This window comes from Notolabrus celidotus, chromosome 11 (genome assembly GCF_009762535.1).
Source record: "Notolabrus celidotus isolate fNotCel1 chromosome 11, fNotCel1.pri, whole genome shotgun sequence".
Taxonomy (NCBI): Eukaryota; Metazoa; Chordata; class Actinopteri; order Labriformes; family Labridae; genus Notolabrus; species Notolabrus celidotus.
Window position 1 is genome coordinate 12051875 of NC_048282.1, and position 21785 is coordinate 12073659.

Here is a 21785-nt window from a genome sequence, read left to right on the forward strand (position 1 = left end):
TAGCCTATCAGTTGCATAAGTAACCTAAATGCAAAAAGAAAAAAAACTTGCACCTCTTACTACAGCACCCCTAACTTAAAGCCACTTCCCACGGCTCTGACCGGCAGGTAAGCTAGGCTATGTTCTCTGTGGCCGGGGCCTCCTATTTTGTGTAATTTCGTCAAAGTTAAGAAAATATGTTCCAGGCACTCATCATGCTGCAAATGCATGCACCAGTAGAAAAAATTGGAGCTATTCAGTTTGCCATCAGAAACCCCCTTTGTTTTGGCACTATTTTCGGACCCACCTCGCAGCTTCCGCTGCATGAGCACAGATACACGCTGATCAGCTGTTTGGAACAACAACATGGAGTTGGAGGTTTTAGTGAAGGGCGCAAATAAACACATCGGTGAACTCCATCAGAGACATCTCAGCGTTTTTGGGAGGCCTGTGAAAAACAGAAGATCTGCCGATGAAATAAAAAGAATATGGCAAAATATCCGCAGAAGAAAAAAGGCAAAACTGGGGAAAAACAGGGATCTGGCAAAAATGCTCATTGTCAACCACCCAGCAGTGAGGTTTGCGCCCTCCTGTTATTTTTTACTCTTCCTGTCACTTCCATCACAACTTCTGAGCGCTCATTCTCCAAGTTAAAACTAATTAAAACCCCATTTAGGAGCACAATGGGACAGGAGAGAGTGGACTTGTCACATTGTTCATTGAGCAAGAGCAAAGAAAATGGACATACAGCGCACCGCGGACAAGTCTGTGGAGCTTAAGGCTCGTCCAAACAGTGGTGAGTAGGCCGAGTACTTCATATTGATTTTTTGTTTGTATGTGAACATATGGGCCGCAGTGCCAATTTTACTAAACTTTATAGTTGTTGATACAGTGACCTACTGTGCTCTCATTAGTTGAAACAGTTAAAGAGGGTGTCAGAATGATGCGGTCGCTATCAGTGGGCTGAACTGCTTTGAATTTGTGTTGTTTTATAATTATTTTATCACAAGAAAATGCAGTTTTGCAAGATTTACAGTCTATGGTTGCAAGGAGTTTCTCCATAGGAGATATGGCATGGCTCCTTTTTGTGACTGCCATGTGTGCGTAACGCTGTGCCAGTTTTCACCTGCCTTTCAAACGTGCTAAATATAGACGCAAAACACCGCCCGCTATCTGCTTCAGGTTTGATAGATCACATTGCGTGTGCTAAATGATTACATTTGCATCTCAGTATTTTGCGCGTTCTGATGATCTACATGTATTCTGCATATTCATGAAGGCAAACACGCTAAATGTTTTGCGAGTGCTATTTTGCTTATTTGACAGACGCAATCCTCGGTGCTCCCGGTTAGTACGTCAGCTTTGCGCGTGCTATCAAGTTTGCACGTGTTTTTATACACGCAAACTTTTAGTAGATCAGGCCCTAAGCCTAAAGCTGTCTAAGTCTATAGCAGCATAACTAAGAGCTGGTCCAAGCCTGAACCAGCTTGAACTATTTTGAAGCCCATACTCTTAAAAGGAGAGAGGGTGTCTGCTGCCTGGACCCTGACTGGTAGATGATTCCAAAGGAGAGGTGCCTGATAACTGAAGGCTCGACCTCCCATACTATTTTTTAGAGACTTTAGGTATGACGAGCAGGCCTGCATGTTGGCCTGCATGAGCGTAGTGCAAAATGAATGGACATGTTTTCACTGGACGCTTGCAGTGCCTCAGTGATTTCCCTCCAGCTGCCACTTTATTCAGGTTTTGTAGTGAAATGAGGACGTATCACAGGTAACTCCTCATCCCCTCATACCTCACCTGCTCCTCAAGCCGGGCATTGGGATCAAAACATTGCATCATTTGCTTGCAGTCAGGACACCACACAGTGTTATCAAGCTGATATCCCAGCAGAAGCTGGCTCATGTGGTGTGCTGTTCGGACACGAACATCATTAAACTTGTCAGGAACAACTCAAGTTCTCTGTTTGTGCGACACTGAAGTAGTTTTTAAAGAAATGCATGTTGTAAAAATCAGCGTTGGAGTGCAGGAGTTATGCAGGAATTAGTGCATTTCTTCAGGAAGGTAGAAGTATAAATATGGCACCATAATCTTTCACTTTGAGATGTTTGTTTTCAAATCAGAGACAAAGATTAACTTCCAGATGACTGACCATGGCTTCTTTTTTAAAAATTTCCTCAGAAGGTATATGTCTCAAAACACAGAAGCCTACAGCTAACTCAGACTGTGCACACACACATTCGTGCACGGTTGCTGTGTGTGTTTGTGTGTGTAGACACTAATGAATGTTTACATCCAGCGCTGTCAGGCTGAGTGGGCGTTAACTTGAGATCTAGCGTACATTCCTTTCTAGTTAAGTGTTTGCAGCTCATCCTTTCTGTTTTAAGGTTTTCTCAGTAATTATGGAGCTTTCTCAGCAGCTGCCCTAAAACCATATCTGAGTACAAGAACCGGATGAGAGGGGTGAAACAGGAGGAGGCTCCCTGTTGTTTTTCTATGCTGGAAAGTTGCTTCACCACAGCACCAACACAAATCCACTGCAGTTCAGCTCTGAAGGACTGAGTGTTTTTAATATTTTATAACCTTTTATTCTCACATTTAATCTGGTTTTCTCTTTGTATGGTTTCTGTGTGAGAGTGTGATTTGAAGCATAAATGACTGAATGGACTTGTTTGAAATGTGTTTCCTTCGTCTTGTTGGTCTTTAAATGCTCTAAGACTTAAAGCAGCAGTATCTGTTGGACAGAAAACCATGCATGAAAGTTTGACTTTAGACTTTAATCTTGAATCAGTTTTACCAGTTCAAGTTATCCTGCACTAAAATATTTTATTTTGATTTCATATCATCTGCATGCTTTGATCATGTTTTTGTACAGCTGTTATAAATGCTGAAGAAAATTATTTGAAAATATTAAATGATAGCCTTTTTTTTTGCAGAAAGCATTGCTACCCTTCACTACAAATATTTTTAGACGCAATCTGTATGTATTGATATTTTGTTTTAATTTTATTAGGGCTGTTAATGTTGAAGCAAATACTTCAAATATTGTAAAATAATATACTTTTTTTTCCAAAAAGCATTGCTTCACTGCACTTAAACAAATATTAATGCATGCAGATTATAACAACAATCTTTTTAGTTTAATGACCTGTTATTAACATTGAAGCAAACCTCAAAAATAATAAATTATCAATGTTTTTTATTTTGCAGAAATACAGAATTGCTACCCTAATGAACATGTTTTGACATAATATGCATGCACTGATGTCTTATTTAAATTTTTTTTAGAGCTGTTAATGTTGAAGCAAATACTTAACAAATTGTGAAATAATAGACTTTGTTTGCAGGAAGCATTGCTTAACTGCACTTAAAAAATATTAATGCATGCAGATTATAACAAAAAAAATCAATACAAATGTTTTATATAGCTGTTATTAACATTGAAGCACATCTAAAAATATTAAATTATGGATGTTTTTTTATTTTGCAGAAATACAGTATTGCTACCCTGAATGAATATATTTTCTATATAATCTGAATGCTTTAATGTTGTTTTATTTTAACTTTTAAGGGCAGTTATTAACGTTGAAGCAAATACTTTAAAAATGATTGATGTTTTTTATCGTGCAGAAATACAGTATTAATGCCCTCTTTTTTTCGATCCCGTATTCTTGCAGATGTGTGTGTTTCTGGATTTGAGAATGAATTAGAATAAAAAAGCTCTCTGTCTGCAGTATCTGCAGGATAATTAGGGTTTATGTTGCAGGCAGCAAAAAAAAAAAATAACTGGGTCATTCAATCTGGACAAACAACTTTATTTCTGGTAATGCATCTATACACTGTACATTCAGTCACTGTAGTATATAAGCATAGCTATTTTCAAACATAATCTCATAAAGTCCTTTACTTTACAATATAGTCCGTGTCGTGAGAGAAGGGGGGAAGGGTGGTTGTTGGACGGGGTATGAGGAAAAAGGCGTGAAAAGATGAGGGAAACAAGGGAGATAGATGAATAAGCCAAGCTCTTTTTCATACTGTATATGTGGCATTATTAAATGGGAAAGCTTACATTAACCTCTTACATAAAAATATTTCTAGAACTGTAAGGTTTTTAGAGTATTAGCAGCAGCATAGGGCTAACAAGATACATGAGGATGGGGGCAAACAATCTGCGACATGGCTGAGTCACGTGTGTGTGACCCCGACGGCTATCTGATACTGAACATATGTTAAAAATATATATGAACTGGTGAAAAAAGTCATTCAATATAAAGACTCTACAGTAAAAAAAGAAAAGAAAGGATTGGATTAACATGTTTATGTAGGGAATATTCTCTTACGCACTGCATTAACTGTTTTTGAAACATCTCAGTTAAAACACAAATTCAAAAAAAAACAAAAAAAAAACAAGACAGCTATTGTAAGAAAAAATTTCTTTTTGAAAAAGGAAACACCATGTACATATATTATACAATATCGTAAATGAAAAAAATATTTACATTTGTAAATTCTTATTCAAATCTTCACACTGGCTAGTATTTGTCTGTTAATATGGACTGTTATTGCTGCGTTTCTGTCCATTATTTAGCAAAATGATTCTCCTTTAGAAAACAAGACTTTGTTAAACTGCTTTTTCTTTTTGCATCGGGAGAATGAAGAGCCAATGTCGTTATGTCTCCCTTCTTTTGTAGAAAACCATGAGTAAAGTAAACTACACATAGGCTATCACCTCTTCAGAGTGTAAAAACAACTACAAAATGTACCAATTTAAAGTCTGCCAAAGTCGCAGCGTTGTTCTCTGAGCAACATCAGTGATGTTCGATAAGAAAAGGGCGTCTTCACATAATGCCCTCTTTATTATCCTCGACGTGTCCGCCTCAGGACAAACTGGGAATAAACAGTTTAGTCTTTATGTACAACCCAAAGTAACAATTCACCAAAAGCAAGTGGCTTTTCAAGGTCTTCTATAAAAACTGTTTGAACATGCATATCATTGATTTCAAATGAAGAAAAAAACACTCATTCAGAAAAAAGCCTGGAGCATCATCTAGCATTTGCTCAATTGTTCTCTGCATTGAAAAAGAAAAAGTTTGTAAACTGGTTCGTTTTTAGGAATACTGATAAAAAGAGCTGCTGAGCGAGGGAGGGGCTATTAATTTGAAACCTGCAAACAGGAAGTTGATGAGAGGCCCAGCCCCGACAGCTTCATCATCAGTGTTCCTTCTCTGGAAACCTTTCGCCCACGTCCAGGCACTTGAGGTTGTCCAGCATTGCATTTAGACTTTTTTTTTTGTCGTCTTTTTTTTTTTTTTTTTTTGCAAGTGTGAAGTTTTTTTTTTAAGAACAATATACGCTGTGTTTCTTTTTCATTCCTTTTCTAAATAAGACAAATTGCTTTATATTGTATAACACAATAAAACCCTTACACGTACAGTATCAATGCCCAATAACTGACTATATGTATGGCAAACTCTCTCAAATTTCATGCATAAAGAAAATATGAGTTTCTATTGAAAAAAGTGAACATAACAGACAAGCAATAAAATATCTCCACGTTTAAAACAACATCAACAACCAAAGGAAAAATAGCATTAACACAATGTACATTCTGATTGCATTGTACCCACTATGTGACGGCAGATTTACACGACTGCCTTTGGAATAAAATCGCATTTTATTCTTCGAACATGAGGCTGTTTGTTCCGGCTCCGCTCACCTCCCTGACACGCCGTGTGTCTGTTATTTTACACGATGCCACGACGCACAGCCCGAAACTTCAGCAAACAACAGGTGGAGCCTTTTTTCTTTCACTTTATTTACAATACTTTGCCTTTTAGAAAACGGAGCGACAGTATTACTCGCATATAATCAACAAAATGCTTACTGGGTTTATATGGTATTCATGTATAATGATGTTTTCAAAGTAAACTGAAGACAATAGTGGGAGTACAATGCTTTTATAACAGTATTTTGTTATGACAAAGTGCGATTCATTATTGTAAAGTTAAAAAACAACAACATATATTTATATTTACAGACCTTAATTTAATTAAATGAACATTTTGTGGTTCTTGCCAAAAGGTGTCCCGTCCCGCCCGCTGTGATTTCAGATCTGATGGTTTCACGGAGTAAGGAAACGTGCCGGCTTTATCTCTCACACTCACATCTGGAGAGTTTTATCTTTACAAGATAAAGACTTCAGGGTTTGACCCAAATGCTCAAAATAACAAATGGAAACCAACATGTGTGTGTATGTGTGTGTGTATGTGTGTGAGACAGCGACTGTTGGAGTTTGTTCTTTATCACCCCAAACAAGTGCTCTCTTAAAACTTAAACACAGCTTGATGTTACTTCCAATCCCTGTCCCAGGGTTTGATCCAAAGGGAGGAAAACATCGACCCGAGAGAGAGCGAGCCCCCTGCTGTTCAGAGAAATGAGACAGAAATGATTTTATAAAACAACAATGGGAGGAAAAGACGGGTCGCTCGACCTTCGGGCTCGATGTTCTTCGCTCTCAGTGGACTTCTATGGCTTCCTGAAAAACCGACAAAACCACGGTGGCACTGTGGAGAGTTCATTCGCTTGTTTTGTTCATCTTCTGATTTATTTGTATCTTTTTTTATATATATATTTCAAACTCCAATAGCACAGAGAAACAAAGAAACTGTCTTTTTTTCTTTACATATCGCTATGTAGTCCCTTAAATAGCTTATAACGTGTTCCTCCATCTTGGTGGTGGCGATGGACGGGGTTGGTGGTGACTCTTTCAGGGTTAAAATCGACCCCTGCCATCCTGGCCACATCCACACCTTGACAGCTGTAAACTTCTCTATCAGCTCTTCTCAGATGTCCGTCTGATGAATTTCACATCAGAGAGAAAACAGACACAACCATGTTTTTTTTAAAGTGTGTTTCTCTTCAGTCTCATAATCCAGTTTTCAGTTCTGAGTTCAGAAGAAGCGAGTTGTTTCCGTGCTGCTTCACAGTCTTTCTCTGAGGAAACCTCTCTCGTGATTTTCTGGGCATGAATCAGGACGCAGGTCGTCAGTTCTTCTGTCTCTGGTTGGCGGTGAGTCTTTTCATGGTGGACAGTGTTGCGATGTGGCCGGCCCTGGACTCCTGGGTGTGTTTATGGTCTGAGTCGGGTAGAGGATGTCGGGGTATCATGGCGATGTGGGGGAATGGATGGGTGTTGAGGTTGGCTGCTGGGTTAGTTGTCAGCTGTAGTCTCCTTGGGCGTCCCCTCCTTGTCACTGTTGGGTTTGGGCCACAGTTGCTGCTGGAGCTCCTTCACCACCCTCTCCAGATGCTCCCTGGCCTCCCGCTCCAGCAGCAGGTCCGCTCGGAGCTGTTCACGGTCGGCTTCGGCGTGCTGCAGCTTCATCTGGAGGTCCTCGATCTGGAAAACACATGGCAGGAAACAGCTGGGGTTACACAGCAGAACGGATCTGAGTGCAGAGCAATCTGGTGCTTGATGATCCAAACAGGGACAAGCTTTGAAATCAGGATGTTGCAATGATGGAGGGCTCTAGAATAACTATCCCAACCCCAAATGCCTGGCCTTAGCTTAAGCAACTATAACTGAGCGATGCAATTGTCAATGTATCGTAAGACACCTTCGTATCTTGAAAAGCTCATAGTGCCCTATTACCCCTCCGAAGCACTACGATCCAAACATGTAGGCCTGCTCGTCATAACTTAAGTCTCTAAAAATATTATGGGAGGTCGAACCTTCAGTTATTAGGGACCTCTCCTTAGGAATCATCTACCAGTTAGGGTCCAGGAGGCTGACACTCTCTCTCCTTTTAAGAGTAGGCTTAAAATCTTATCCCGTCTTGATGTTGGGTCTTTGTTAGTTATAGAACATAGAGTACGGTCTAGACCTGCTCTGTTTGTCAAGAGTCTTCAGATAATTTGTTGTGATTTAGTGCTTTATAAATAAAGATTGATTGATTGAATCCAACTGCATGGAGGAACAAGATGTTTTCCAGTTTCCACACTTTGAATGAATGTTGATGTTGCAATCTAACACCAAAATCTGCACAATTCTGCAGAATCAACTGGACATTTTAAATCCCTTTGAGCAGTTTTGAAACTTTTAGCAGTTATCTTCCCCTTTTCCGTTCCTAAGCACAGAAACTGTCTGAAATTTGCTTTAAAGACAGGCTGCACTCTTTGCAGAGAGGAACACAGACACAGCTGGAGAGCATAACCTCCCTCTTGTTTTGTCTAATCTGCATTTCCCATGGAGCCTGAGGGAAGTCGACGTCTCTTCCTGTTTCCTTTCAGAGGGGACTTATACATCTGCGCTCTCTGGGCTACACCCATTTATTTTCAATGGAGGAAGAGGAAATGTGGGTTTTTCTTGCCCTCATCTCTGCTGACCTTGAAAGTAAATGAGACAGTGATACTCTGACGCTCTGTAATTAGTCTGAGGGTGTTGACATAATCGTCTAGACTTTCGACTAGATTGGTGTTTGAGTATCCAGCACTCTGTTCTGCTCACATGTAAGTATCATGGAGAGGTATCACAGTATGAGTGTGACTGACCTGTGCAGAGTACTTTGCCCGAAGACGTCCGGCCTCGCAGCCTTTGTCACACACCCTCAGCTGCCGGGCCTGCTCCAGCTCCCGCTTCAGACGGATCCGCGACTCGTTGGCCTCCTTCATCTTCTTCTCGCTCTCCGCTCGCAGACGCTCGATTTCCTTCCTCAGGTTTCGTTTCGCCTCGGTTGCCTCCCGAAGCTTCTCCTTCTTGGCCACTCGCAAGAACTCCAACTCCTGGAGAAAGATAATATAAAAGTTAGTGTCTAATCTCTAAACGAGGTATACAATTGAGCAGTTTCAGCATCTCTTATGTCACCCTGTGAATGTGGATCCATGTGTCACATGGTTGTTTGACTTTGTCTCTGAGCTGTCGACACTTGAGAGCAGCGACTCATTGTAGGAGGTTAAAGTGTCCATGTCAGTGTTTACTCTGGGCCGAGTCAGGGGTTAGGGCAAAGTGTGGGCTGACAGAAGTTAGGTTTCCTTCCTCTGAATCATTGACAAAGTGTGAATGTGTGTGTGAGTGTGTGTGTGTGAGTGTGTGTGTGTGTGTGTGTGTGTGTGTGTTAGGGAAACACACCCTGAGCAGACTCATGGGAACAGAGCAGTAGGGACAAACATGTCTGTCATCAAGCTTTGTTGGTTCCCACAAGAGGAGTGAAAAGAAACAATCCCCTTCACACCCTTTACTCTGCTGAGGCTTTACGTAAGGAATCCAGAACACCACGAGACTCTGTCGGGGTGAGGGTGAGTTCAGCCGCAGCAGGAGCCATGTTTTAAAGTACGGTGATGCTCATTTGGTGCTTCTCCTCTGAACACTGATGGAAAGTGAAAGTAGAATTCTGTCACGCTGCAATCCCTCTCCTTCTTCCGCCCACACAGACTCCTTCGTCTGCGTTTTTTTGTTCTCAGTCCAAGACCAAAAATAAAATGGAAGTCTGGCCCTTTCCCTTCGCAGCAACATCCGCTCTCATTGTTATCACTTGCCAACTCATGCTAAGCTTAGCGGACGGCGATAACGACTTCTAATCCACTGAATTATGATGCCTGAGCACCGGTCGTTTCCCTCACAGTGCCAACTTTAAAAAACGTTTCTGTCTCGTCTGATTTTGAGAAGCTTAAGGTCTGAGCGAGCTGTCAGGGCAGCTCAGGCTGGGAAATCCCTTTTCTGAGCCAGCAGTGATACTCATCACGGTGCTCTCGCTTAAAGGAGGTGAAACTGTGCAGATATAGAGACACTTCATCGGCTGTGTGGTCGCTCCAAATACTCTCAGGACTCACCAGCACCAGACATGTCAAACTGCAATCTGAGGAACCCTCACGCAATGACACATGTTTGATTTAGTTTGATTTTCTGGTTCTAGAAAAATCCTGGGGTCAAATTGATTTAAAATTGAATCCAGAGAAGTCGAAATCAAATCTCTCATCAGCTCTCAACCAAGGTGGCGGTGTTCATTTGGGTGTCAGGTCTTTAAAGACAAGTTCAAATCGTGTCCAAACTTATTTGCCATTGCTGCCAGACTCTATGGAACTCTCTCCTTCCAAACATCTGCAACTCTGACTCACTTCACTCGTATGAAAATCACTCAAAGACCTACCTCTTCAAAAATCTACAATACGTGACCTATGCTCCCTCCCCATCTCTTTTTTAAAAAATGGTATTTATTTTTTTTGCACCTCATGTAAAACCTCTTTGGGTACTTAAAAAATTGCTATAAAAGTCTTATTAATTAGTATTATTATTACAAACGTCCAACCCAGGCGCCAGGTTAGATGAAACTAGGAAATTAAAAATCAAGGTTTGAGTCAGGTTAAGTCTGACTGATGTGTCAGACAAGAAGACAAAGGTTAAATATTCTAGGACAAGTCTCAAGTCAGTTAAGGCAAGTCTTTGCCAAGTCATAAGCAAAGTTTCAAGTTTATCTAGATAATTTCACTTCATGTTTGAGTCAGCAGGGAGAATTCTGCAGAAACTCTCAATCCCTTGAGGACGATTCTACGTCAAGTCAGAGATTAAAAATAAGGCGACTATTTCTTTTTATTCCTCAATGACAACCGGACAAATAAACCAAGGGAACAGATGAAGGACAAGAACATTTCCAAACACATCCTGCAGAATGACATGAATATGTCCGTACCTGCTGGAGGCTGCGTTTGGCCTGCAGGGCTGATCCCAGCTTCTCTTCCTGCTTCACCCTCATCTTCACAATCTCGTGCAGGAACTTCTCCTTCGACTCTTTGGAGTCGAGCCCACTGTCCAGCGCCTGCCTCAGGCTCTCCAGCTCTGACTCCAGCCCCAGCTCCGGAGGGGTGACGGGGGCTGCGACGGGTGCAGCCGCAGGTGGTGTGCCCTCTGCAGACGTGACGGTGCAGACGGGCCCCTGCGCGCCAGGCGAGCTGAGATCCTTTGCCGAGCTGCTGGATGAGGTGAAGGACGGTGACGACAGGGAGGACAGGGACGAGGTGACTGTAGGGAGAGCAGAGACACAAGAGAGGGTAAGGTTTAGGAAAGACTCATCGGCTAGCCTGCGAAGACTTCTTCACCTCCGTTTTGCTTACATTCATCACGACTCTCCACCTCGATATCCACCTCAGAGTCTTTGTCTTCCTGAGGTGGGGGTGGGGGTGGTGGCGGTGGCGGCGGCGGCTTGCTGGCAGCTGAAGGGGGAAGGCAGGGGGCTTCCGGTGCCGGGAGCTCTTCTGTGGCTCTTCTCTTGCGAGGCCTGGAGGAGGCGTGGGCACCCTCACCTGGGGGTTCGCCTCCGCTTGGGTGGGAGGTGCTGGGCACAGAGGGGGACATGGGACCCACCTTCCCCAGGGGCAGTGGTGTGAGGGCGACATTAGGGGCCACAGCTTTCTCCAGACTCTTGTAGTTGTAGAAGCTGAGAGGAGAAGAAGATGGTTTAACTCTGTGTTCAGTGTTTACTTAATTAACAGCTAAACTCTGCATGAAAGTAAACACAGCCGGTGACATATTGAAGGGTCTGATTTGAAGAGCTTTCACCAAACAGGGCTCAGAAACATTCAAATGAAGCGCCAGCAGCTTCTTCCTCCCACTTTATGAGCAACTGGGCCATATCGACTGTGATATGTTGCAGCCTGAGCCGGCATTGCTGAGCCAAGTGGGAGCCCACAGTGTGAGTGTGTGTCAGATGTGAGTGAATGGTGGAGTGTGGGAGGCTGTGGTACAGTCAGACTTGACCCCCCTGACACCAGCCCACCCAGACAAGTGAGGAGCATGCTGGGAGATCATCCGACCCAGATCAACAAAATGTAAATCAGAGGAAGCTTCTAGAGCGGATCATTTCTTTTTTTCAGTTAATTTCATTTGAAGTGAATTAAGTACTGTTTGGGGGATTTAAAGGTGCTGGTCTCACCTGTCTCTCAGCAGGGCCAGGGGGTGACTGGTGGGCTCCTTTTCACCAGCAGAGATGTGGGGGGACCAGGGTCTGAAAGCTGAGGGCCTCTGCCTGGGCTGGATGCAGTTGAACCCCTAAAATAATGAGAAAAGAGAAAAATTATAAATTATGACTAAAATAAAACATGTGGTTAGCCTGAGAGCTGGGAAACAGTTTGTTTAGGACTTAAAGACATCAACAAACTACTGAATGTTCAATTTTCATCTACAAGAAAAAGGGGAAACACAAATCTTACAATTATTGCAACATGTATTAGCTTTGCCTTAGATCCAAGGTCTAATATTCAACTCCAACAGCTTGAAGCTTTAATTTGTGCAACAGAAATCTTTCTGAGGATCACATGCGTCCCCCTGTCAGGATTTTCATCATTATTTTGTTATTTCTTATGTATTAATGCTGCATGAAAAAGTTGTTTCCTTCTGGTTTGAACACATCTGGACTCTACCTCTAACGTAAGGAAAATGTAATATCATATCGATATTTAATTTAATTTTTTTATTGTATTTCTTTTTTCTTTTCTTTTTTTCTTTTCTTTTTGTGTCTGTATTTTTTTTTCACATTTCTTTACTTTCATAAAAATCTCTCTATATATATATATTTTTTTTCTTTACTTTTTACATATATTTTTTTATTTATTTATGCTCTATTATGCGTGTACTACTCTTGCTACTATGTCTGTGTAGCTGCAACAACCGAATTTCCTTCAGGGGATCAATAGGATATCTTATCTTATCTTAAATTTAATAATCCTGTCACTTTAAGTAGCAATCACATAGAGTCTGATGTGTGACCAGACACAGGTGAGTAAGAAGATGAGTTGTTGAGGACGTTCTCTCCTGGTCCCCGTGGAGTATTGATCTTTCAGGGAGATATTTTGGTTATATTTGGTTACACCTCTCTCTCTGTCAGCCCTCTCCTCTAAAGTTACTCCCTCTGTTTGCACAGCTTGCCAAATCTAAATTTACCCACTACCCTCATCCCAAAACTTCTGTATAATATTACATCTCATCCAATGCATCATCATCTCCTACCTCAGCTTAGCAACACCTACCTTATTGGAGGCGGAGAGGGACTGGAGCCAGTCGTGCTGCTTCTCTTTGTCGGACAGCGGGGACTGTGAGGGGAAGTCTTCATGTTTGGACTTTTTGAACGGGATGGGATCGGGCACCTGGAGGACAAAAGGAAGAATATGTTAGGTTTACAAAATGCAAAATAGTGTACACAAGAAGCTTGACTTTTTCTTATAAATAAAGCATGTTTGAAAATAATCGGATGTGTTTTATTGCTGCAGCTGTGTATCAGTGCTGCAGGAAAGTTCTGGAGAAGACTTTAATCTCGGTTTGGTCGCTAAATGAGGGTTAAAAAATAATAGAATGTGCTTTTATGAGCTCAAAATCTGCACCACACTCAGTCTGCAAACAGAAATAAACAGTGTGAGACTTCAGAAAGATTTCTATGTGCAAACACATCAGGCACAAGTCGATTCTTTATCCCACGTGATGTAAACGCACCACATGTATCCCACTTGGCAGTGAGCTGAAGGCTGTCACAGTAAAATGTCAGTGAACTGAAAATGCACCCAATAGTGTCAGACAGACCAATAACTGTGTGTGTGTGTGTGTGTGCGTGCGTGTGTGTGTGTGTGTGTGTGTGTGCGTGCGTGCGTGCGTGTGTGTGTGTGTGTGTGTGTAGCCTGATAGAGGAGTGCCAGCAGAGGTGTCTTGATAGCTTGAAGTGTGTTTAAAGGTAGGTGTGGTGTTGACCTTGTGTGTTAGTGTGTCTATCTGGGGCTCAGGAAGTTGCATCACAGTTACCAAGTTACACATACACGCACACACACACAGACAGACACAGTCCAGTTTATGGCACTGTGTCACACACATCACACACAGAATCCAATACAGCTAGGTGTGTTTGCTCATGGGCAGCCAAGAGAGGAGGCAAGAGGTGACTGGGGCAGTGTGTGTGTTGTGTGAGTAACTCAGTATTTGTGTCTCTGTGTGTGTGTGTGTGTGTGTTAGTGAGTGTGTGTGTGTGTCTGTCAGACACAGATGCACTCACACAGACAGACAGACAAGTAGGGGTTTGTTCCTCTTTCCCCATTCGTCTGTTCGGCTGGCTGTGCAGCGATGACCTCAGCCTCTCCGAGCTGTGGCTGTCACTAACTGCCACACACACATACGCACTCTCATTTGTATATATACTATTCTAACAAAGTGAATGTAGTTTCAAAAACCGAACTCTTAGTAGCTTCCGGACAGCTCTTTGAATTATCACACTGAGTTCTGCTGAAAAGAGACGCCACTCCTTTGTAAGAGTCTTTTGTGGGCATAAAAAGCTAAATGCGTGTACCTTTCATACTAACTATAATTCAGACAATGTGTAAGGGATAATGTATGGTTAGCAGGCGGTAGTGGTATATAGAACCCCTTCAGAAGGGGTCTTATACAACAAAAAGATCAGTAAGAAAGCCGGGGAATAATTGAACTTAAATCTTTGCCTGTTGGTCATTTAAAAACCCAAATATGTGGACATATAAAGTCAGAATTAAACAAAAAGAAAGGCACAGAATCCCTCTTTAAACCATGAGAATTTATCTGACTCGATTCAGCATGTGGATCACAGCTACATGTCTACTGTCTTTAGCTCAGGAATGATCATACATGTATGTTTCTCAGCATGTAGAGGTCATGTGTTGGAGTACAGGTCACACGTGATGCTCAGCCCGCTCCATGTTTCCAGAGGCAAGATAAATTCACTCATACAGCTCTCTCTCTCTCTCTCTCTCTCTCTCTCTCTCTCTCTCTTCCTGTCTCACTTCACGGTGCTCCCTCGCTCTTATTTTCTCTCTGTGAGGAACTCCCTCAGGAATCTGCAGCATTCAGCCTGCAAACTACTGCAATGCACACACAAACACACACACACACACATACACACACACACACACACACACACAACCGCCATCCCCTGTGTGGTGTCAACAGGTGGTCATTTATAATGGGCTTATAGATTCTCTCTCTCTCTCTCTCTCTCTCTCTCTCTCTCCCTCTTTCTCTCTGCCTCGCTCGACCATGTTGGCAGTGTGTCACACTCTGCCACATGTCTGTGTAATCAGAGCCGCTCTCTCAGGAAAAGTAGCGTGGCTAGACGAACAAATAGTACCAAAGTCTGCTGACGTGACAGCTGTCCTCAATCCGCCACAGCCCTGACGTACAACTGCATGACTTTCAATGACTTTCAAGGACAAATCCAGAGTGCTTCCATGAATGGTCTGATAGAACACACATCCACAAAGGGAAAATGATTTCTATAGGCCCGTCTTTTCATCCACCTGTGATGTTTCTGGTCGCTCTTTGGAAGCCTTTGTCTGGTGGAAATTACATTTTCTTGATGTTTCATTTTGAAAAATAAAAATCAGACACCTGGGTCTTTTTTAAAGAGCTACTTCTACAAAAAGCTCTGGCTGTGGAGGTATTAACGATAGGTCCAAGGACATAATTAAAACCTGCTCTATCTCTATATAGAGTCTGAATAGATCTGTAGTAACGAGTAATGAGTGTCTACATGAAGCTTTCACTCAATCTCAATAATCTTTTTCCTAAGACGCAAAATAATCAGGTTCTATCGATAAAAAGGTCAGAATACTCAAAGGTACCAATGCCAACCCAGCTCATTCTGCTCCAGAGCTTTTTACCATCACTTTCACATTTTTAAACTTTGCTGCTTTTAAAAAAATTTAAGTGGAACACAAATTTGTACGTTGCATCGCCGATTGTATGTCCTGACTGACACAAACTACAACTCAAATCAAGCTAAACTGCATTAATCTTTATTTTTCATCAAACTGCATAAACATGGTTTTCATTCCAGCCCTCCCAGACTCACAGAAGGATATTCTGACTCTTTATTTGTGGACAATAAGGGTGTAGCTCTTTAAGAGATTAGTGAATGTTCAGGGTAAAATGTTTTAAAGCGTTTTAGAAGAATATATTTCAGATATTCAGACAGTGTTCCAGCTCAGAGGAGTCTGTGGTTGTCAGGTTTGTGGGTTATCTAGAGATGAAGAGATGTGGCCTACATATCAGGGCAGCAACACAGGACCTGAGGCGAGAGGCTTGAGCCTGCAGTTCATTTCCCACACAAGCACTGACACACACTCATACACACTGCAGTGTGACTGGACAAAGTCTCTGTGCCACGTGCCCGCCCCCGTCTCGTGGATTACCGGTTGCCAACGCCACGGCTTTCCGTCAGGGCAAGATCCTGTCCTGGTAATCTTGGACGGAGGAAAGCGTCAGGGGGTCAGCAGTTGGCAGCTGAGCTTGCGGGACTCAGCGAGGGGGGGGGGGGGGGGGGCTTCAGGGAGCAGAAATCTGCATGTCTAGATTACTGAGCACTGAGACTGTGAGACGTGAAGCGAACAGACAGCTGAGGAGGGAACTCCCATGTAGGAAAGGAGAGCGGTTTCAGGTGATTCTGAGCAGGAAAATGTGAAATTATACTTTAATTTCATTCACCAGGAATGATCCTATTACAGAGCATGATTTATTCTGATGAGGGCTCCCAGGATTTAACATTTTTTTAAGGAGTGCAACATAAAAACGTGAAAATCCTGACACACACACGTGGACATTCACACACTCACACACAGACCCTGACCTAGGGGCGAGAGGGTGCTGCAGGGGGACTCGACAGCGCTCTGCTGATAAGCCTCTGACTTACAGCAGGTGATAGACCTGAGCTCACTTCAAAGACACACAAACATGAGTGAGTGAGCGTGTGTGTGCGTGTGTGTGTGTCTTCTTTATGATCCGGGCTGGATTACACAGCATAGACAGGAAGTCACACGTCTAAAATAAGGCCTGTAGATTAGAAGAGGTGTTTGTTAGAGGTGCACACACTGCTCTGTCTTTTTACCCGACACCTCGCTGAGAACATGACACTCATAACATCTAAAAAAAGGACATTACACTGGTATGAAACCAGCAACCTATTAACCCCTTCAACTACGGAAGAAACAAGGTCCAGCAGTGCACATGATGCTCATTGCGACGTCACTTCTTTAAGGTATTTTCATATCCTAATATTGTGTCAAATTGAAAGACTGTTGTCAACAAGATAGTGCAAACTAAAGAAAACACTGGCTGCTCCAACCACCACTAAATCCTGCTGGTCCACCTGCACGTCTTACAAATCTTAATGATGATTCTAAAGACAAAACTCTTTCATTTAATTTACAGAAAGAGTGAACGCTCTTGATTCATTTTATATCAACTGAAACATGAACATGTAAAACGCCTTTTTTAAAAGAACATTTTAAGTGTTATGCATGCTTTAACTGATTAGTTGAGCTGCTCTGTGGTCTCAGAGTTTAAAATTTACACCAAGAAATGGCACAAAATATTATAGCTGGCTCTTTGAAGCACACATCTGTCAAACGCTAATTTACAGCCCCTTACTTCACACATGGCAGCTAGGAATAGCCCCCGCATGAGAAACGCACAAAGCGGCGAGTCATGGGGCAGCGAGTGTGGAAACAGTGAAAGTGGCAGCCTCGTCTCATCTGCCATCGGGGGGCCGCATGCAGGGGGGGCTTATGTGTGAGCATGTGTGAGTGCTGGATGTGGTTGTTCATGTGTGTGTGTGTGTGTGTGTGTGTGTGTGTGTGTGTGTGTGTTGAAGCACAGACAGGATGGGTGGAGTGATAACAGTGTTCTCCGTTCGAGTCTGTCTGTGCTGTTCTGAAACTCTCACAGTTTGAGCGCACTTCCTCCGTCTGCAGGACGCTGCAGCTTGTCAGTCAGACATGAATGCTTTTTATCAGTGCAATGAAAGTTATTGTTTTAAAGTCAGAAACCCAAATGAGCCATCAGTTAAAGGTTTCTTACTTCAGCAGCATGAGTTTGGTTCAGCTTTTTCAGCTGCATGTTTTTTTGTCAGTTTGCATCCAAGCGAATCGAGCAATGGCTTATGGTACGCACCATTTTTTTAACAATGCATTCATAACTTCTCAGCTAAGTCATCCTTTGGGCTGCACAACTCTGACCTTGGGGGATGATCTGAACAACAAAACAAGCTGCTTTGGTCTCTAAATGAATGCTCAGCTAAAATCTGGATATCATGGATGCATTTGTGATTTTCCAATCCACATATCTGAGGCTTTGAATCTCCAGATGAGTGTTCTGATACCCCGTCTTTCATGCCCTGAACATTTAAATGAATGTGCATCAGTGCATCAGACGCATAAGAGCAGCAAGCCACATTTACAGAAAGTGTATAGAAGTTACATAACTGTCAGAGACCCAACTAGGGAAATGAAACTTTCACAGTGTTTGACCCTAATGTAGTTTAATAATCTGTTTCCTCACTGAGCAGAGATGTTCCCCTGTGCTCTCTCTTTGGGGAAACAAAAAATCCCCAGAAGGAATGCATGAAATGTTCCAAATCAGCAGAGTTTTCTGGAGACACACTGAGGCCTTTATTCTGTCATACTTTTTTCTTACAAATCAGACGGTTTGTTTCTGTTAGAGAGTAAACTGAGGAAGCAGGAAAGACGCTCGCTATACACTTATCAAAATACAGCCGATCATTTGATCAGAGAGGAGACATTTCTGCAGCATTTCCTCCATGAAGAACTCAAAGTAAGCCCTCTGATTAACATATCCTTGTGTATTTAATAAGAGCTGCATGCAGTGGTGAAAGCAGCACATGTAGGTGAAAGTTCATTCACGATGAAAAGGAGCTGTGAGCTGCTGAAAACAGGAGTGTCACCCTGAAGTCTAACAGCTTTGAGACGAGCCGCTCTGGTGACAGACGACTTTATCAGAGGGAACATTGAATCTGTTTCTTGACACAACCTGTCATTTTCATCTAACCTCCCCCCTCCTAGTTTCATTTCTGCCCCTCCCTCCCTCCCTCCCTCCCTCCATCCTCCTCACCCTCGCTCTGTTCGTCTATCTGTCTGAGTGCGTTTCCTGTGTCATAGATTACAGGATGTTCTCTGCAAACAAGCAAGATTCCAGTCGTACAGAAAAAAAGCAAGCAAGCAAGCAGAATGAGTGAGACCGAAACTTTAAGAGGCATTATGGGTACAGAAACCCGGAGCAATCTCAGAGCAACCAAACGACATGTGACTGTAACGCAACACATTTAAACACAATTATGAGTCCTGCCAGGTAGAACATTCAAGAGCTGTGTGTTATAGTTTAGTTTAGAAATTCTGCAAGATGTGCTGCACATCAATATTTAAAACAACATCTTATTACCAAAATGTTTCTGGGATCAAACAGCTGTCTCAGGTCACTCTAGGATGAGACTAACATCTCAAAACATCATGTGAGATGTTTCATGAAGATCATTAAGGACATAAAAACCTTTCCAAAAAAAAGTTTTCAAAAACAAGTCTGACAAAAGTAAAAAGAAACAGTATCTGTCTCTGTTTCCTCTGCCAGAACCAGACAAATATCCAAATGAAGATAAGATAAAAGGAAAGTTGCATCCAAAATTGCAGTGACTTAGGTTCCCAAAGGTTCCCAGCCTTCATTCCTCTGACCCTCGCAGAAGAAAAGTGGCACATTGTTCTCAAGTTAAACATCGATTTAAATGATCTCACTCGAAGAAGTGAGGAAAAATGTATTTTTACACTGTTTTATCAACAGACAGATGCATAAACTTTCCAGTAAGTGTGTTATCAGGATGTAAGTTCATTTGTATAAATCTAATTTTGGCGACCTCAGAGACAAAGTGTCACAAACACACCCTGGGACTTGACAGAAAAAAGTACAAGTCTGTGCAATTTATTGCAACAAAATCCTAGCTCAAGGGCTGCCACATTTGTTAACATTTCTGAAACTTTGTAGCGGAATGAATGATGAAGAGTTTTCATATCTAGAAGAATCTCTGACAAATGTTGAACCTCGACCTGCTGAGGATGACTGTCGGTGTTGTTCTCTTTAAACAGTTACCTTCCTTACTGAGTGGATCTGTAGGGAACTCTTCAACATTTCTTCAGCAAGTAGTCTTTCCTGCTCTGACCACACAACTCCAGACAAACAGAGATAAACACGATGCTGAACAGGTTGCCTAACTCCCCCCAACACACACACATGTGCACAAACAAAGACTTTACACACATGAAAGGCCGAACAACCCGTTTTCTTTGCTCTGTCTTCACTCAGGAGGGTGAGCAGAGCCACACCCTGCCTGTGACCTGACTTTGGCCTCCCTGCATGTCTTGCTGAGGGGCCCGTAGTGGTGGAAAGGGAGGGGCCCCTTCCTGGAGGCAGAGTGAGAGCGTATACTCAGCACAGACCACAAAAAGAAAGAAAAGAAGCCGCATATGCTGGGAAACAAACAGGTGTCAGACAACACGTCCTTCTGCTGTTTATGCAGAGGAACGCTGACCTGGGCACTCAGATCTGAGGCGGCTCATTCACTGCTGCAGCACAAATAAAAACAGGCTGTGCGTTAGCTTCTGCGCAAGGTTTAGAGAGTTTTAAACGTCTGTCTGAAGAGTTCCTTTCTATTTAGAATCCTCCACGAGAATACCACTTACTCCTCTCCTCTCCTAACTGTGTATCTCTGTGTCTGTGTGTGTGTGTGTGTGTGTGTGTGTGTGTGTGTGTGTGTGTGTGTGTGTGTGTGTGTGTGTGTGTGTGTGTGTGTGTGTGTGTGGTATAACACCCAGACGAACATACAGGATAAAAATATAGCGAGTGCTGTGGCTGCCCCCTCGAGTGAGATTCCTCGACTGTGTGTTTGTGGGTTACACACACACACACACACGCAGAGCTCCAATTTTGGCAACTAGTTCATCCCACCATCGTCTCCTTGGCTGAGGAGTCACACAGAACAATAGGCCCTCTGTCTGCACTGAAGTAAATAGCAAAAACACTTTACATAGTTACAGTCAAAGTGCTGCAGCGCTGCGCCGCGAAGGATCAGATTAATCTCATTATTCAGAATGTGTGCTGTTCTGACTTCGAGATGAACTGCTTTGCTGACTACACTTGAAATGACCTCATCTAAAATTCACTTTGATACAGTGAGCAGTAATTTCTCCTGCGCTCAGCACATAAGTAACTCTGTTTATTCACTTCACTTTAAAAAAGAGCAAGTATTAACTTGTAGGAGAACAATGTTAGGACTGGAAGACGCCTGCCAGGCACAAACTGGCAAACACTGAGCGTGTGTGTGTGTGTGTGTGTGTGTGTGTGTGTGTGTGTGTGTGTGTGTGTGTGTGTGTGTGTGTGTTTGTAGACTATCAGGTAGCTGTATACAGGCTGAGGCCCTGCAGTACCTGCCCGTGCTACCTCTCCCCTCATAACCCATCATTTATCCCATTAGCAGGGAAGCGTCTCCTACATTCCCCCGCTACTTGAAAAAAAAAAAAAAAAAGTCTGACTCTGTTTCCACTCTCTTTGCCAAAAACAGCTTGTACTGATAGAAAACATGCTTGCTCTCCTGTCACCTCCCAGAGCCGTCCTGGAGCGACAGTATGACGCTGACTTTTCAATGCCTTCTTATTTCAACATTTCCTTTCATACATTTGAGACTGTTTTTTTCCAAGAATGCTGTATGGCAGCGGGTCTGCTGTTGGTCTCCTCTTCCAGGAAGAGTCCAGAGAGGCTGGAAGAACAAACAGAGGAGAAACCTCCCAGAGAGCCTGACGCTAGCTCGGCTAAAGGCTAAACTCGTGTAAACAACTGCCAGAAAACAATACCTTTTAATAAGTAAAGAAATGTTTCTTTCAGTTAATGCTTGTGAAAGCAGCGTTGCAGTTGTGGAGGTGGACCTTTTTTGAAAGAGTAAGGTGTTTGTTTTTTTTTTACCAGAAACAGC

The 21785-nt window shown here is 42.6% G+C and overlaps 1 protein-coding gene across 1 annotated transcript in view; it reads right to left on the reverse strand.

The window, feature by feature from the left end:
• Positions 1 to 3773: 3773 nt before the first annotated feature.
• The window catches only part of skia (v-ski avian sarcoma viral oncogene homolog a), an 80898-nt gene continuing 62886 nt past the window's right edge, over positions 3774 to 21785 (reverse strand). The window contains exons 2-7 of the mRNA XM_034695812.1: positions 12997 to 13113; positions 11904 to 12019; positions 11086 to 11408; positions 10665 to 10993; positions 8530 to 8760; positions 3774 to 7378 (exon numbers count right to left, since the gene is read on the reverse strand). Coding sequence (XP_034551703.1) covers positions 7190 to 7378; positions 8530 to 8760; positions 10665 to 10993; positions 11086 to 11408; positions 11904 to 12019; positions 12997 to 13113 — 1305 coding nt within the window. The 3' untranslated portion in view covers positions 3774 to 7189. The remainder of the gene's footprint in view (positions 7379 to 8529; positions 8761 to 10664; positions 10994 to 11085; positions 11409 to 11903; positions 12020 to 12996; positions 13114 to 21785) is intronic.